The 15557-nt window shown below is 43.5% G+C and overlaps 1 protein-coding gene across 6 annotated transcripts in view; it reads right to left on the bottom strand.

Annotated features, from left to right (window-relative positions):
* Positions 1–15557, bottom strand: part of LOC133418056 (growth arrest-specific protein 7-like) — a 95855-nt gene that overhangs the window by 41185 nt on the left and 39113 nt on the right. For 4 of the 6 annotated variants that reach the window (XM_061706395.1, XM_061706393.1, XM_061706396.1 and 1 more), the window contains 2 exons: positions 5464–5541; positions 4138–4226 (listed from right to left, as the gene is read on the bottom strand). In XM_061706395.1, the coding sequence (XP_061562379.1) occupies positions 4138–4226; positions 5464–5541 (167 nt within the window). The remainder of the gene's footprint in view (positions 1–4137; positions 4227–5463; positions 5542–15557) is intronic. The other 2 variants (XM_061706397.1, XM_061706399.1) reach the window with 1 other exon arrangement.

Below are 15557 nucleotides of genomic sequence, written 5' to 3'. Positions count from 1 at the left end.
GCAGTGTTGTATTTGCACCTAACATACTTCTTGGAATTATGGTAAAAAAGTTTAACCTTGGTTTCATCGGCCTATATAACATTTTCCGACATGCAGAGATTTTGTTGTGGTCGCACACAAAAACATTCCATCCATCCAGCCATCCATCCATCCATCCATTTTCTTCCGCTTATCCGAGGTTGGGTCGCAAGGGTAGTAGCTTTAGCAGGGAGGCCCAGACTTTCCTCTCCCCAGCCACTTCATCCAGCTCTTCCGGGGGGATCCCGAGGCGTTCCCAGGCCAGCCGAAGGACGTCGTCTCTCCAGCGTGTCCTGGTTCGTCCCCGGGGTCTCCTCACCAGGGAGGCGTCCGGGAGGCATCCGAATCAGATGCCCCAGCCACCTCATCTGGCTCCTCTCGATGTGGAGGAGCAGCGGCTCTATTCTGAGATCCTGCGGATGACCGATCTTCTCACCATATCTTTAAGAGAGAGCCCGGACACCCTGCGGAGGAAACTAATTTCGGCCGCTCGTATCTGGGATCTTGATCTTTCGGTCACGACCCACAGCTCGTGACCATAGGTGAGGGTAGGAACGTAGATTGACCGGTAAATCGAGAGCTTTGCCTTTCGGCTTAGCTCCTTCTTTACCACAACAACGGATCTTTACCACTGCAACGGATCTTTACCACTGATCTTTACCACAACAACGGATCTTTACCACTGCAGACACTGACCAATCCGCCTGTCTATCTCCCGTTCCATTCTTCCCTCACTCGTGAACAAGATCCAAAGATACTTGAACTCCTCCACTTGGGGCAGGATCTCACCCTTTTCCGACTGAGGACCCTGGTCTCAGATTTGGAGGTGCTGATTCTCATCCCAGCCCCTTCAAACTCAGCTGCGAACTGCTCCAGTGAGAGTTGGAGGTCACGGCTTGATGAAGGCAACAGAACCACAGCATCTGCAAAAAGCAGAGATGCAATACTGAGGCCACCAAACCGGACCCCCTCTACGCCTCGGCTGCGCCTAGAAAATCTGTCCATAAAAGTTAGGAACAAGAATCAGTGACAAAGGGCAGCCTTGGCGGAGTCCAACCCTCACCGAAAACCATACCGACTTACTGCCGGATATGCGGACAAAACTCTGACTCCTGTTGTACAGGGTCCGAACAGCCCCATACTCCTGAAGCACCCCCCACAGGGCCCCCCGAGGGACACGGTCGAACGCCTTCTCCAAGTCCACAAAACACATGTAGACTGGTTGGGCGAACTCCCATGCACCCTCGAGGACCCTGCTGAGAGTGTAGAGCTGGTCCACGTTTCCACGGCCAGGACGAAAACCACACTGCTCCTCCTGAATCTGAGATTCAACTTCCCGATGGACCCTCCTCTCCAGCACCCCTGAATAGGCCTTACAAGGGAGGCTGAGGAGTGTGATCCCACTATAGTTGGAACACACCCTCCGGTCCCCCTTCTTAAAAAAGGGGACCACCACCCCAGTCTGATAATCCAGAGGCACTGTCCCCGAAGTCCACGCGATGTTGCATTGGCGTGTCAACCAGGACAGCACTACAACATCCAGAGCCTTGAGGAACTCCGGGCGAATCTCATCCTGCCACTGAGGAGCTTTTTAACCACCTCGGTGACCTCAACCCCAGAGATAGGAGAGCCCGCCTCAGAGAACCCAGACACTACTCCCTCATGGCAAGGCATGTCGGTGGAATTGAGGAGGTCTTCGAAGTATTCTCCCCACCGGCTCACAACATCCCGAGTCGCGGTTAGGAGCACCCCATCCCCACTATACACAGCGTTGATGGTGCACTGCCGGAAGTCTTTCTCCACGGCCTCACCGAACTCCTCCCATACCCGAGTTTTTGCTTCACGACCACCAAAGCTGGATTCCGCTTGGCCAGCCGGTACCCATCAGCTGCCTCAGAAGTCCCACAGGCCAAAAAGGCCCTGGGACTCCTTCCTCAGCTTGACGGCATCCCTCACTATTGGTGTCCACCAACAGGTTCGGGGATTGCCGCCACGACAGGCACCAATCACCTTACGGCCACGGCTCCGGTCGGCCGCCGCAGCAATGGAGGCTCGGAACATGGTCCACTCGGACTCGATGTCCCGCGCCTCCCCCGGAACGAGCAAAGTTCTGTTGGAGGTGGGAGTTGAAACTCTTTCTGACATGGGATTCTGCCAGGCGTTCCCAGCAGACCCTCACAATACGTTCTGGCCTGCCACGTTGGACCGGCATCTTCCCCCACCATCGGAGCCAACTCACCACCAGGTGGTGATCAGTTGACAGCTCCGCCCCTCTCTTCACCCGAGTGTCCAAGACATGCGGCCGCAGGTCCGATGACCCGACCACAAAGTCGATCATCGAACTGCGACCAAGAGTGACCCTTGGACCAAGTGCACGTGTGGACACCCTTATGTTTGAACATGGTGTTCGTTATGGACAAGCCGTGATGAGCAAAGAAGTCCAATAACAGAACACCGCTCGGGTTTTGATCGGGGGGGCCGTTCCTCCCAATCACGCCCTTCCAGGTCTCACTGTCGTTGCCCACGTGAGCATTGAAGTCCCCCAGCAGAAGGATGGAGTCCCCAGCGGGAGTGCTCTCCAGCACACCTGCCCCAAGGACTCCAAAAAGGGTGGGTACTCGGAACTGCTGTTTGGTGCATAGGCACAAACAACAGTCAGGACCCGTCCCCCCACCCGAAGGCGGAGGGAGGCTACCCTCTCGTCCACCGGAGTGAACCCCAATGTACAGGCGCCGAGCCAGGGAGCAATAAGTATACCCACACCTGCTTGGCGCCTCTCATCATGGGGAACTCATGAATGGAAGAGAGTCCAACTCCTCTTCAAGAAGACTGGTACCAGAGCCCAAGCTGTGCGTGTAGGCGAGTCCGACTATATCTCGTCGGAACTTCTCGAACTTACACAACAGCTCGGGCTCCTTCCCTGCCAGAGAGGTGACATTCCACGTCCCTCGAGCCAGCTTCTATAGCCGGGGATCGGATCGCCAAGGTCCCCGCCTTCGGCCACTGCCCAGCTCGCACTGCACCCGACCCCCATGGCCCCTCCCACAGGTGGTGAGCCCATGGGAATGGGGACCCACGTCACCCTTACGGGCTGTGCCCAGCTGGGCCCCATGGTTGCAGGCCCGGCCACCAGGCGCTCTCCTTAGAGCCCCACCTCCAGGCCTGGCTCCAGAGGGCGGCCCCGGTGACCCACGTCCGGGCAAGGGAAACCTGAGTCCATTTTGTGTCTTCATCATAAGGGGTCTTTGAGCCGTGCTTTGTCTGGTCCCTCACTTAGGACCTCTTTGCCATGGGTGACCCTACCAGGGGTGTTGAGCCTCAGAGAACTTAGCTCCTAGGATCATTGGGACACACAAACCCCTCCACCAAGGCGGCTCAAGGAGGGGCACAAAAACATGATAGCACAAAAACTTAACAGGGGTGTGTACACTTTTTTATGTACACTTTATTGACAAACAACCATTCACACTCACATTCATACTTCTGGATAATTGAGTCTTCTATGTTTTCAATGCATTTGAATGGCATGTGTGATCACTGCTGCGCCTAAAAACATTGAAAAATACTAATACTCTGTGTCACTGATGGTGTAGTGGTACACTCGTCTGACTTTAGTGCAGGCAGAGTGGGTTCAGTTCCCACTCGGTTCAGTTCCCACTCAGTGACGGTGTGAGTGTGAGTGTGAATGGTTGTCCGTGTCTATATGTGCCCTGCGACTGACTGGCGACCAGTTCAGGGTGTAGTCCGCCCTTCGCCCGAAGTCAGCTGGGATAGGTTCCAGCGTCCCGCGACCCTAACCAGGATAAGCGGTGTTGAAAATGGATGGATGGATAATACTCTGGTTTTATATATTAAAAGGCAAAGAACAACAAAGAAAAGAGACAAATGACATTTTGGATTATGTCTTTTGGGATACCAGTAGCATCATGGTTGTTCCTTCATGCACGATTCCACTAGTTTTGTGGACATAGGTTTTGTGTCAATCTGTGCCTTGTTAGTTGACATTTTACAAGTCATATTGACTACTGTTAAAATGCTCATTATGGGAAAAAAACAAAAAACAAAACTTGTGGGTTGTGTGTTTTCCACAGTATTTTTAGACATGATATAGTGTTTTACCTGTGGCTCTGTAGTGCTTTTCCGGGCCGAGTTATTGTGTGGAGTTTCCAGATGATGCAAGGGACTCCCACCTGAGTGAAACCCGTTCACTGTGGAGACAGATCACGTTTTTTACAATTTGATGTATTTGGATGGATGGATGGATGTTTTACATCAGTGCCACTAGAGGTGGGAATTGCAAAGTAACTTAGAATACGATGTTATCAATATTTTTAACGGTGATGATATTGCTTTCATGATACGCAGGTTACGGGATCATTGCTAAATTGGAAGTGAACTTGTACCTGAAGAAGGGAAAACCATACCAAACTTCCATACCAAACTTGCTTCCACAAAAAAAGAAAAAACACAGGTGCGGCCAGGTAAGTATGTAATATGCAGCTCAAAGTGGTACTGTAAAAATTTTTTTATTCTTTTCATGCCCAGAAAATATACTTTATTGAAAACATAAAAAAGAAAACATTTTGTCTTGATGGAGTACTTCAATGGGAAGATAACTTACATTTTGATATCAAGTAATATAAAACGGGAAGGACGTTTTGATAAATGGTAAAGTTTTTTAAAAATGTGTTAAACGTACTGTATTTCCATGTCCCTATTTCCATCCATCCATCCATTTTCTGAGCCGCTTTTACTCACTCAGGTCGCGGGCGTGCTGGAGCCTATCCCAGCTGTCATCAGGCAGGAGGCAGGGTACACCCTGAACTGGTTGCCAGCCAATCACAGGGCACAGAGAAACTAACAACCATTCGCACTCACAGTCATGCCTAAGGGCAATTCAGAGTCTCCAATTAATGCATGGTTTTGGGATGTGGGAGGAAACCGGAGTGCCCGGAGAAAACCCACGCAGACACAGGGAGAACATGCAAACTCAACACAGGGGGGGATTGAACCCGGGTCCTCAGAACTGTGAGGCTGACGCTCTAACCAGTCTTCCACCGTGCCGTCCCTATTTCCAAGTGGATGTAATTCTATGTACATAATGAATTAAACAAAACATTTATTTCCAATAGAGCTGATAAGATACTGTATGAATCAGAGCAGCAGTTGAGTTGGAATCATGTTACAATCCTCCCTAGGCTCTCGGTCTTCATCAGCCTTTAGGGGGTAGATAGAGCCAAATGAGTGACAGAGGGGCCTTTAGTTCTGCAGTTGAAGCTACAGATAAAATTAGTTCCAGGAAGTGTCTGTTTCTATGTGTGTCGTGTGCATGAGAGGGTGCTTTGTACCACTGTGGAATTTTAGTAGAATTCATAGCCTCGGGTCACGGAAAAATGAGGAAGCTGCACTGATAGAGAGTTTAGACAGAGATAAAGAATACTGTACCTGCAGGCAAGGAGCTCTTGTGTCGTAAGGAGGATTTTGGAGTCCCAGGAGCACTGGAAGGTCTTTCCCATGTGGTCTCTGATGGAGAAAAAATAAGGACATTTCAAATGTCAAAACCCATCTCATCTCAGATAGCAGTTTTATTTTAGTGTCTCAAATAGCATTTGTTTTCAACCATGTGGCATGTGTGTTTTTTTTTTTTACATGCCTCTAAAATAATACAAAAACAACTTCAAAATCACAAGACCACACCCTAGCCAGCGAACATCAAATGTTTTCTTCGGAAGGAAGAACCAGGCTCAATAAGGGGTATTAAAAGCAGCATACAGCATTATTAATTCCTTGTAGACAAACAAATATTTGGTTTTCTGGAGTGACTACCAACCCATTAAGTGTGAAAGACAAGAAATAGTGTGAGCATATGTACATGAAGTTTGTGTGTGTGTGTGTGTGTGTGTGTGTGTGTGTCCCTCTTCCAGCAAAAATTGGCAGTAAATGGCAGTGACAGAAATTCTTTTGAACCTTTTGAATACATCTGTAATATTAAGGTAAATACGTATGGTGTTTCTACCTTAAAGTGTTTGCATAAATGGAAAAAAAGTACATATTTTGCTAAACTCCACAGAGGCACACTTTTAATTTTCCAGATTTACTGCAGTTAAGCTACTGCACTTGACACTGTTTTGTTTTTTCCCCTTAGGTCCATTCTCACCATGGGATCCAGCAAAATTAGCCTTCACTGTCAGAATACGAAAAAAGGCAATTTATAAAGAACTCTTATTCCATCCGGGCCTTTTCATTTGGCTCGGCTCTATGGGGTGCTGTTGAACAGAGGAGACAGTCGAGCCAAACCCATCTCCCTAAATGACACGCATGGAGCGGAGAACTGGCAGCCACCTGACGGATAACAGCCATGCCTTTGCATTTGATGCACGACGTGAGCGGAAAGTGTTTCTCTTAGGCACAAAAATCTAAAATGTTTCTCCTTGGCATGTAATAAATCAATACAGTGTTGAATAAATTGTAATTTAATGCTGAATATGTATAATCTATTTAGCTCAGACAAAACTATTAATTCTGACTATTTTTCGTGCCAGAAGGGAAGCTGTGAGAAAACTGTTGAAATGTAAGTTATTATATGTCTGCTGCGGAGCAAGCACTGCCGCTAACTGCTGCTAAGGAGATAATGGCGGTGCCCATCTGAATATTGTTCATATTTATATCTTAAACTGTATTTTATTCTTTATTACTCTATCACTTATTTAAGACAAAATACTGCCCACACCATTTAATGTACCCCAGCAAATAAAAAAACTAAAGATGTATCTCGGCAGCGCTCAGATCGGAACTACAGTATTTATTTAATTCCATGTTACCATGGCAATGCAATTGCCACAAAACAACAAGTCAGCTCCCGCTCGAAATGAGTGGGGCCCCATCGAAATTAGTCCCTTTTTACCAGGCATGCTGCTGTGGCATACGTTAACCGACAGAAGTGTTTCTCATATCATTTTGTTGACACACTCCTGAGCTTTATCTGGGTTTCAATCATGCTTTCTGTAAATGCAAAGTCATCCTTCTGTGTTGGTTGAAAGAGCGAAATATAGCATAACAAATGTTAAGCATGTCAGCATTTGAACCATTGTTTTTCTAAAAATTACATCACAAAGCTAGGGCACAATGTAAAATCCTTATTGCTCTGCCTCAGCCCTTTTTGGACACATTTTACTATCTTCCTAAGTGTTAGCATAACAACCATTAGCATGTTAGTGTTGGATCAGTTCACACTGGAGAAAACTAAATCTTGCTAAATGTTATGACAACTGTTAACAGGATAGCATTTGATCTAATTTATTTCACAATACTATCTGGCATTTGATCTACTTTCTTTCACAATACTATCTGGCTCAGAATGCTATCTTGCTATGTGTTAGCATACCAACTGTTAGCATTTTATCAACAATTGTTCAAAATTGGACCATTGTGAGACTTTCTGTTTTCTTGAGACCAAAGGTTTAGAATAGTTCTACAAGGCAAGCCAAACTCACAATATATTGTTCACAAATGTGTGTTTCAGACTTGTAACAGCAGGCCCATTCAAAATTTACATGTTTTTTTTTTCCTTGTATTTTATTCTTTTTGTCCATAAAGTCCAATTTGTTAGCAGGATGCGGAGTTTGCAGTTAGCCTGCAATATAAGATCGAGCCAATTCTTATCATTACACTGTCAACAACAAATTTATTGTCTAAAATTTATTAGTTGATTTAGGACAATTTTGATGTGATGAATCCAAATATCACATTGGTTTCGCTTAATCAGGTAAACCTTTTGAACTATTGCCACATGTTATTATTCACATGTCCAGGTATTTTCCCTTTAGAGATTCAAATAAACAGAGGTTCATGTCCTGAAGTTTGACCAATGATGACATAACATTCAATTTACAGGTACTTACTTTTAGCAATGTCTACTATTCAATTTACAGTGAGCAAAGTTTGTAACATTTGATTAATAAACTGGTAACAGGCATAAAAACCTGACCTTAACAAGAGAAACTATTGTCGTTTTCGGATTCAGCAAAATTGTCCTAAATCAGTTGAAAAAACAGACAACCTACAGAACCCCCTTTTTTTTTGTAACCCAGTGTTATCATTAGATAGCTGAACTGAGAAAGCTGGGCTACCAAGCAAAATGAAGACTCACTAGGCGAAAAACAGTTTTGTTGTTGCTGTTTTTTTTAAGCCTGTCAGATTTCAAGTGCAATAGAACCAGCAGTAAATCTCATCAGCTTCCTTGTCACCACAAAACTGGAGTCAAAAACATGTCAATCATTCTAAATTGGCTTAATTGCCCTGTGTATCATACGACTCAGATCCTTCCACCCTCTTTTGAGACCTAAGTGGAGCCTTCATCATGCAGATTCACAAAATCAATGACAGCGCGCAGCACATGAATAACCTTTCACTTTGCATAAATCAGTGAGGAAATCAAGCATCAAGTAGAAACTCAACAGTGAGCATGACATGATAAGATGGATAGGAGGCTTATTGTCAACCAAGGTTATGTGAGAAGATCCTGACTCCCAGCAGAAAATGGAAGGCATCCAAGTTAGCTTTGACATGGCAATAGAATGAGCATGGCTCTATGATAACCATCTGATCAAGCAGTCATTGCCATTTTTCTTTCTTTTCAAAGTATTTTGTATTTACATATATTAATCTAATGTATTTGATAAAAAAAAAAAAAAAAAAAGAAAAGAAAAAAAGAGCACAGAGTCAATTGAAATGGCCCATAGTATTTTCTGGCTGTCAAAATGTATTGTCATTGTGTTTGTATGTCAATCTGTGTATGCTGGCGCTTTGCTGAGACTCTCCAACTGCTCCTCCCTTATTGGTGGCCCTCGTCCCTGATTCAACCCACAAATCGGTGCCAAGGAAAGACATCTGATTGACGATTGGAGACCAGGAACACCACCAGCTGCACTCGTTAGTCACCACAGGGTTTAAAAAGGATTCTTTTGCCTTTAATGTGGACTCGCTTTGATTTCATGTGAGCAGTTAGTCTCTATACCTCTCGTTGAAATTTTACCACTGTCTTTATTCTTGAACTGCAGACTAGCTACTGTAAATATATTCAAATTGTCTTTGTGTTGCATGTTCTAACAGATGGGATTGATATGAATGTTAACACTTGTTTTGAGGTACCGGTATTTCGAGGTACTGTATATTGTAGTGCTGTACCCTTGTTCCTAGTAGTGTGGGCTTTTTGGCCTGTGGCATTCCTAGGCCACCGACTCAAAGACAGACTTGAGGTGTACTTTTTTTGTTATAGAAATTAGATAGGATCACTTTGTTTTTGATTGAACGTCATTGTTTAGTTTCGTGTTTTTTGTATGTCAATGGCTTGCCATGATCTGTGCCCTGCAGTTCCTCTTTGGAGCTTGGGTGACGCAGCAATCATCACCTCCTCGCCTGTTCTCAATCAGCACTCATCACTGCCTGCATTTAAGCCTACCAGATCCAGGGATCCAGCGCAAGAGTATTCACTCTCATACGTGGTACACAGACCAACTCTCGCAGTCCTACTCTTGTTTGTTTGAAAATTATTTGGTGACTCGCGTATATGCTTATTCTCTTGTGCTCTTCTCCTCAGTGTCCTCCCGTGTTTCCCGCTCCGCTCCCAACCACGTCGTCAAGCTCTCCCACCTGCTCCCGCTCCCGCCTTCTGCACGCTCCTTGTTTCTATGGACCACCATCACGCCTTGGAAATAGAGACCCTGCGCTATCTCCAAATAAGCCCTTATCAACTACTTCTTCCGCCGCCGTCTGCTCTTGGGTCCAGTCCAAAACCGTTCGATTACTAATCGTGACACGGCTGTCTCTAAACGACCACCTATTTTCACCTTCAACTCATATTTCATTGTTAGTCCCTTTCTCCTCACAATCCACATGACAAGCAAACTGTTAAAAGGAAACTTTAATCCCTTGTTATGGATACTAGACGTGGAACTAGACGTCATATGTTGTGATTCTGCTGTGCTTGAGGGTGCCCAGTACAGAGAGGTGGATAGCCATCCTGCTGGGGGAAACTCTGTGACAGAGATGTGGTAAGTGGGCAGTTAAAAGCACCATTCACACTTCCTTGTGATGATCCCCTATCTTCGTCTTGCTCTGTGTCAAAGGAGGCCGAACATATTCTAGGGGTGCCTGGTATGATCGGTAGACAGTTTAAATTTGGCCAAATGTGTGGATTTGGACTTTACCGAGTAATCGCGATAACTCTTATTGATGATGTAATTATATCTGTCTCAGTATCAAAAATGGCTTAAGCACATCTGATCACAGAGCTTCCAATTAAGCTATCTATGAATAAGTACTTGGGTTGCGCTTTTGACAGAACTGTGGCTGTAGTTTCTAGAGAGAAAATAATATAGGAGAGTGCGCCAAACAAGAACGTGACATAATTTTGTGCATGCACATGAAATTGGTACTAGATACAATAGCCGGGAAGGATGCATCTTCACCTAGTTTTCGTGGCAATTTATTACAGTATGAAAGTTTGTTGCCTGCTAATGCCAACCAAAGATATGCAGCAAAGTTTCTTTACAACTGTGGCACCAAGGTTTTGTCTGATCCTTACGCAATCATAAATTGGACTCAAATCCATACACACATGTATGCCCAACTCTTGCCCAGCCTGAAGCATCCAGACTAATGTTCTATAATGTTTTACTGTAAAAGATTTAGTGATGCATAAAACATGCTTTCGTCATTGCTTTTTGTCCCTGATATACTGAAAATGTGTCAAACACGGTTTTGGTCAGTAGGTTTCTATTTGTCTCAGTTGATCGCTGCGATCCAAAGCTTTCGAGTTTCAGGTTTCTTGGGTATGAGGTAGAAGCTCTTAGGATCATTCTTATAAAATCTGTATGTACAGCCAAAACTCAACGTGACACTAAAATTATTTACAATACATACAACAAACCATTTTTAAATACTTCCATTATCATTCTTACACTGAAGTTTATATCACCATTTATACAGTTACCCGTGAAGGATTCAATTTATACCATCATATGAATTTTAGGTCATATCCCCCAGCCCTGCCGTCTTCCGATGGAGGCTTGTGTGCAATAGCAGGTAAGACGTATCCGAATGGAAATGTAGATAAAACGGTTTGAGATTGAAGCTGATAAAGCTGTTAGGATACGTTATCAGCACCTAAGGACACATCTTTGCCAGTCACTTCCACCTGAGCACCATTTACATCAACTTTTGATGTTATCAAGCATGTTACTCTTGTGCCTGTGTTTAAAGAAGCAGAAGTTGACTAGTGCTTTGCTGCTATTGAACAGATAGATAAACTAAGTTACAGAAAAGAATAAAACTTGAAACATTTTGAAAAAAATATATATATATCTGAAAGTAGGTGAATCCGCAGGTGCCAAAGCTCAAATATGTGGGGGTCCACTGTATTGTTAAAATTTTGTTTCATATTTTATACTGAATGGTGCACATTTTTTGTCATTTGAGCAATTTACAATATTGGCTTGCCTCTGTGGTTTGACTGCGGCATGGAAACCGGCATCCGCGCTTACTCCTACACACTTTAAAGTGCTACATTAAATGTGTTTTTTTTAACAATTACTGTTGTTTTCTATATGTGACCTGAGCTACAAGTATCATGGAGTTGACCAGCAAAAATAAGTCACACTTTATGTACAAGCCAAAGATTCTTTCAATCATCCATCCATTTTCTGAGCCGCTTCTCCTCACTAGGGTCGCGGGCGTGCTGGAGCCTATCCCAGCTATCATCGGGCAGGAGGCGGGATACACCCTGAAGTGGTTGCCAGCCAATCGCAGGGTACATACAAACAAAAAACCATTCGCGCTCACATTCACACCTATGGGCAATTTAGAGTGTCAAATTCATGTATGTTTTTGGGATGTGGGAGGAAACCGGAGTGCACGGAAACCCACGTAGGCACGGGGAGGCACGGGGAGAACATGCAAACTCCACACAGGCGGGGCCGTGGATTAAACCCCGGTCCTCAGAACTGTGAGGCTGAGACTCTAACCAGTCGTCCACCGTACCGCCTTCTTTCAATCAATGGTTACAAAAAAAAAAACTATGGTAATTATACCTTATACAGGATACAGATTATAGTGAGTCAAAAAAAAAAAAAAAAAAAAACCTGTAAACAGAGCAGACAGAATTACAATGTGTGCTTTGAGAGTTATTTTTTTAGGTGCTGTTCATTGTGTTGCCCACTGGTCAGACAGAGATGAGTGGAGACTCTCAGAAGACTGCTGGTCCAAACTGTAACACCCTGCACCCAGCAACACAGGAAGGGAAAAACTTACAAAACACAAGCCTGGACACAAGGACACACTGCCCTCGCCTACGCATGTAGTTCCGTTACCATGGCAATGAGACATATACACACAGGACAGTATCCGATCGTGTGCATATACCAGTGTAATGAAAAAGGGGCCAGAAAAAATAGCAGACACGCTATAAATGCTTACTGTTCAGTGAGAATGTAATCAGTTGTACATTTTAAAAGATGTCCACAACTGCATTGCAGCCTTGCCTAAGAGTGTGTGTTAAGACTAAACAGACAATTGACCCTGGAGATTTTCTGAGACCTCAGAGTCCAGTTGTGAAAAAAACACAGCAATAAGCTCTTTATGAGAGTAGGGTTACAGTAAATATTGCTCATATAGTTTAATTTTGATGTAAATTGTAAAAACAAAACAAACAAATAAACATTACTTTCTCAAATAATTTTGTCCAAATCTTTAATTTATGCATGCTATTGGATTCCTTCAGAATTAAAGCATCCCTTTTCATATACCGCTTATCCTTACTAGGGTCAAGATTGAGCTGGGGCATATCCCAGCTGACTTGAGTCAGAGGCAGGGTACACTCTGAACAATAACACACTCTGGGCCCTCATACCTATGGGCAATTTTGAATCTTCAATTAACCTAAAAAGCGTGTTCTTGGAATGTTGGAAGGAAGCCAAAAATAATAATAATAATAATAATAATGTAAGTATGGGGAGAACATGCAAACTCCACACAGAAAGACAGTAACTGAGGTTCGAACCCAAACCCTCAGAACTGTGAGGCAGATGTGTTAACCAATAGCATAAAAAAAAGAAAGTTTTCATTGATTTTAAAGCAATCATTCACTGTTTTGGCTCAAGTAATCGTTTGGCACTGTCCACCCGGCCATCCATTTTCCATACCGCTTATCCTCACCAGGGTCGCGGGTATGCTGGCTGACTCTGTCCAATCTAGAGAAAACAAACTTATTAACTTAAAGTCTTCTTGTTGTACAGTGATGATTTGTGGGAGGTCTATTTCTGTTGTATGTAATTCAATTGAAAGTACAGTACTATGATCTTACAATATACCAAATACGAAATACCTCTAAAGTTAAACATGATTTTGGGGGATGCAGTTAACCCTTTAATGCTAGCTGAACAGAGGTCTCTTAAGGTTCACGCAGGTCTTTCCAGTTACAGCGGCTGAAATAAGTATTTTAATACGTCAACATTTTTCTCACTAAATATATTCCCAAAGGTGCTATTGACATGAAAATGCCACCAGATCTTGGGAACAACCCAAGTAATCCATACACACAAAGAAAGTAGAACAAAATAAGATCAGATAAGAAATTGTGTATCATAATCATGTGAAATGACACAGGGAAAACGTATTGAACACATGAAGAAAGGGAGGTACAAAAAGGCATGGAAAGCCAAGAAAACACTTAAAATCTATCAATAATAAAACACCAATCCAGCTCCTTGTCAGTGCAAATGAATATCAGCTGGTTCAGTCCTAACTGATGGCCTAAAAAAAGGTCTCATTGCTAAGGTGTGAGTCAAGACACATCTCATGATGGGTAAGAGCAAAGAGCTGTCTCAAGACCATCTCAAACTAATTGTTGCAAAACATAACGATGGCAAAGGTTACAGGCGCATATCTAAGATTCTGAATGTTCCAGTGAGCACGTTTGGGGCCATATTACGTAAGTGGAAAACCAATCATACCACTATAAATTTGCCTCGATCAGGTGCTCCTCGCAGGATTTCTGACACAGGAGTACAAAGAATAATAATAAGAGTTGTCCAAGAGTCAAGGACCACGTGGAGAGCTTCAAAAAGACCTTTAATTAGCAGGTACTGTTGTCACAAGGAAACAGTGAGTAACCGGCATCCGCAATTACTCCTACACACTTTAAAGTGCTAGATTAAACGTGTTTTTTTTAACAATTACTGTTGTTTTCTATATGTGACCTGAGCAATTATGTTGTCCGTCGGGACTGTCATAGAACCCTCTGTATTGCTGCTCTGTGTGATGATTGGCAAATTCTAGAAAGTTGAAAAAGAAGGGATGTCTGGTTTGTGTAAAATAATCTCACATTAGCCCATCTAACACCAAATTTCAAATGAGGAAAAGGAAAAGAGGATTAGGAGAAGTGACTCCTTGCTGCCTGTGTCTGGGTATTGAGCCCTCAGCTAATTTTAGATCCAGTCCTGGCCACAATTTGACCACTGGAAACATGATCAGAGACATACAAGATGTGAACAGATCTGTGGGAAACTGGTTACACTCTGAGGTGACATCTAATCCACAGCTTTGGTTACACATGGAGAATGTACTTTTATGCCTCAAGTAACGATAACTGGCATAAGATTTTCTTTTTAAAAGGTGTGGTACTAAAATGATTGGATTCCATTATGTGAAACATGACTAGAATGTATGAATTCCACAAAAGTTGTGATGCAAGCAGGGTCATTTTTTATAACCCCAGAGCAACGGAAGACATTGTTTTCTGTGGTTAGGTCGAGAACATCCCTTTAACAATCTGTTTTGCTCTGTTGTTTACCGATGATACAAAAAAATAGAAAAGGTTGCTAAGGAAACTGTCACACATCAGCAGCTGTATCTTGGTCTGTCCGTAAACTGCGGTCGAGGTGAACATCCTCAGTTACAACAGCCAAGTCATGCACTGGTTTGCGTAATATTTCCTAGTTTAGTCATTATTTCAGTTAAACCAAACAATAAGTATAGCCCCGCTATATTTAAACGCGGCCTAAAATATATGATGAACACAACTTGTGCATCTTTACTACGTCATCAAAGGCGCACTAGACTCACCAATAGATGTTCTTACAACCATCAGTCAGGCTTCAAAGTGAGTTCACTCAGGGACACCAAAAAGCAGGAAATGTTGGCAGCACAGAGACAGGTATTAGAATGTCTCAACACATGTGGGTCATTGTGTGTTCAGTAACACAATACACAGTGATAGCATTTATAGTAACAGTAGCATCAGTGAATCATGCAGTGCCATCTTATTTTGTTACCGTCTTACTCCATGAGGAATGTGTGCAAATTAGGTGCCAATTTCAAGATGAAACTAAAAAAAAAACAACCTGATAAGCAGAGCTTTAGTTCACTTTGCTTGATGTGTCAAAATAATGCGATATAATAAATAATCAATTTGTATGCAGAAAAAGAGATGACTGAAAAATCTACAGCAGTAATTCCCAACCACTGGGCCGTCATGTACCGTT

This window comes from Phycodurus eques, chromosome 19 (assembly GCF_024500275.1).
Source record: "Phycodurus eques isolate BA_2022a chromosome 19, UOR_Pequ_1.1, whole genome shotgun sequence".
Taxonomy (NCBI): domain Eukaryota; kingdom Metazoa; phylum Chordata; class Actinopteri; order Syngnathiformes; family Syngnathidae; genus Phycodurus; species Phycodurus eques.
The sequence above is the reverse complement of the archived record's forward strand: the minus strand, read 5'-3'. Positions and strand labels throughout refer to the sequence as shown.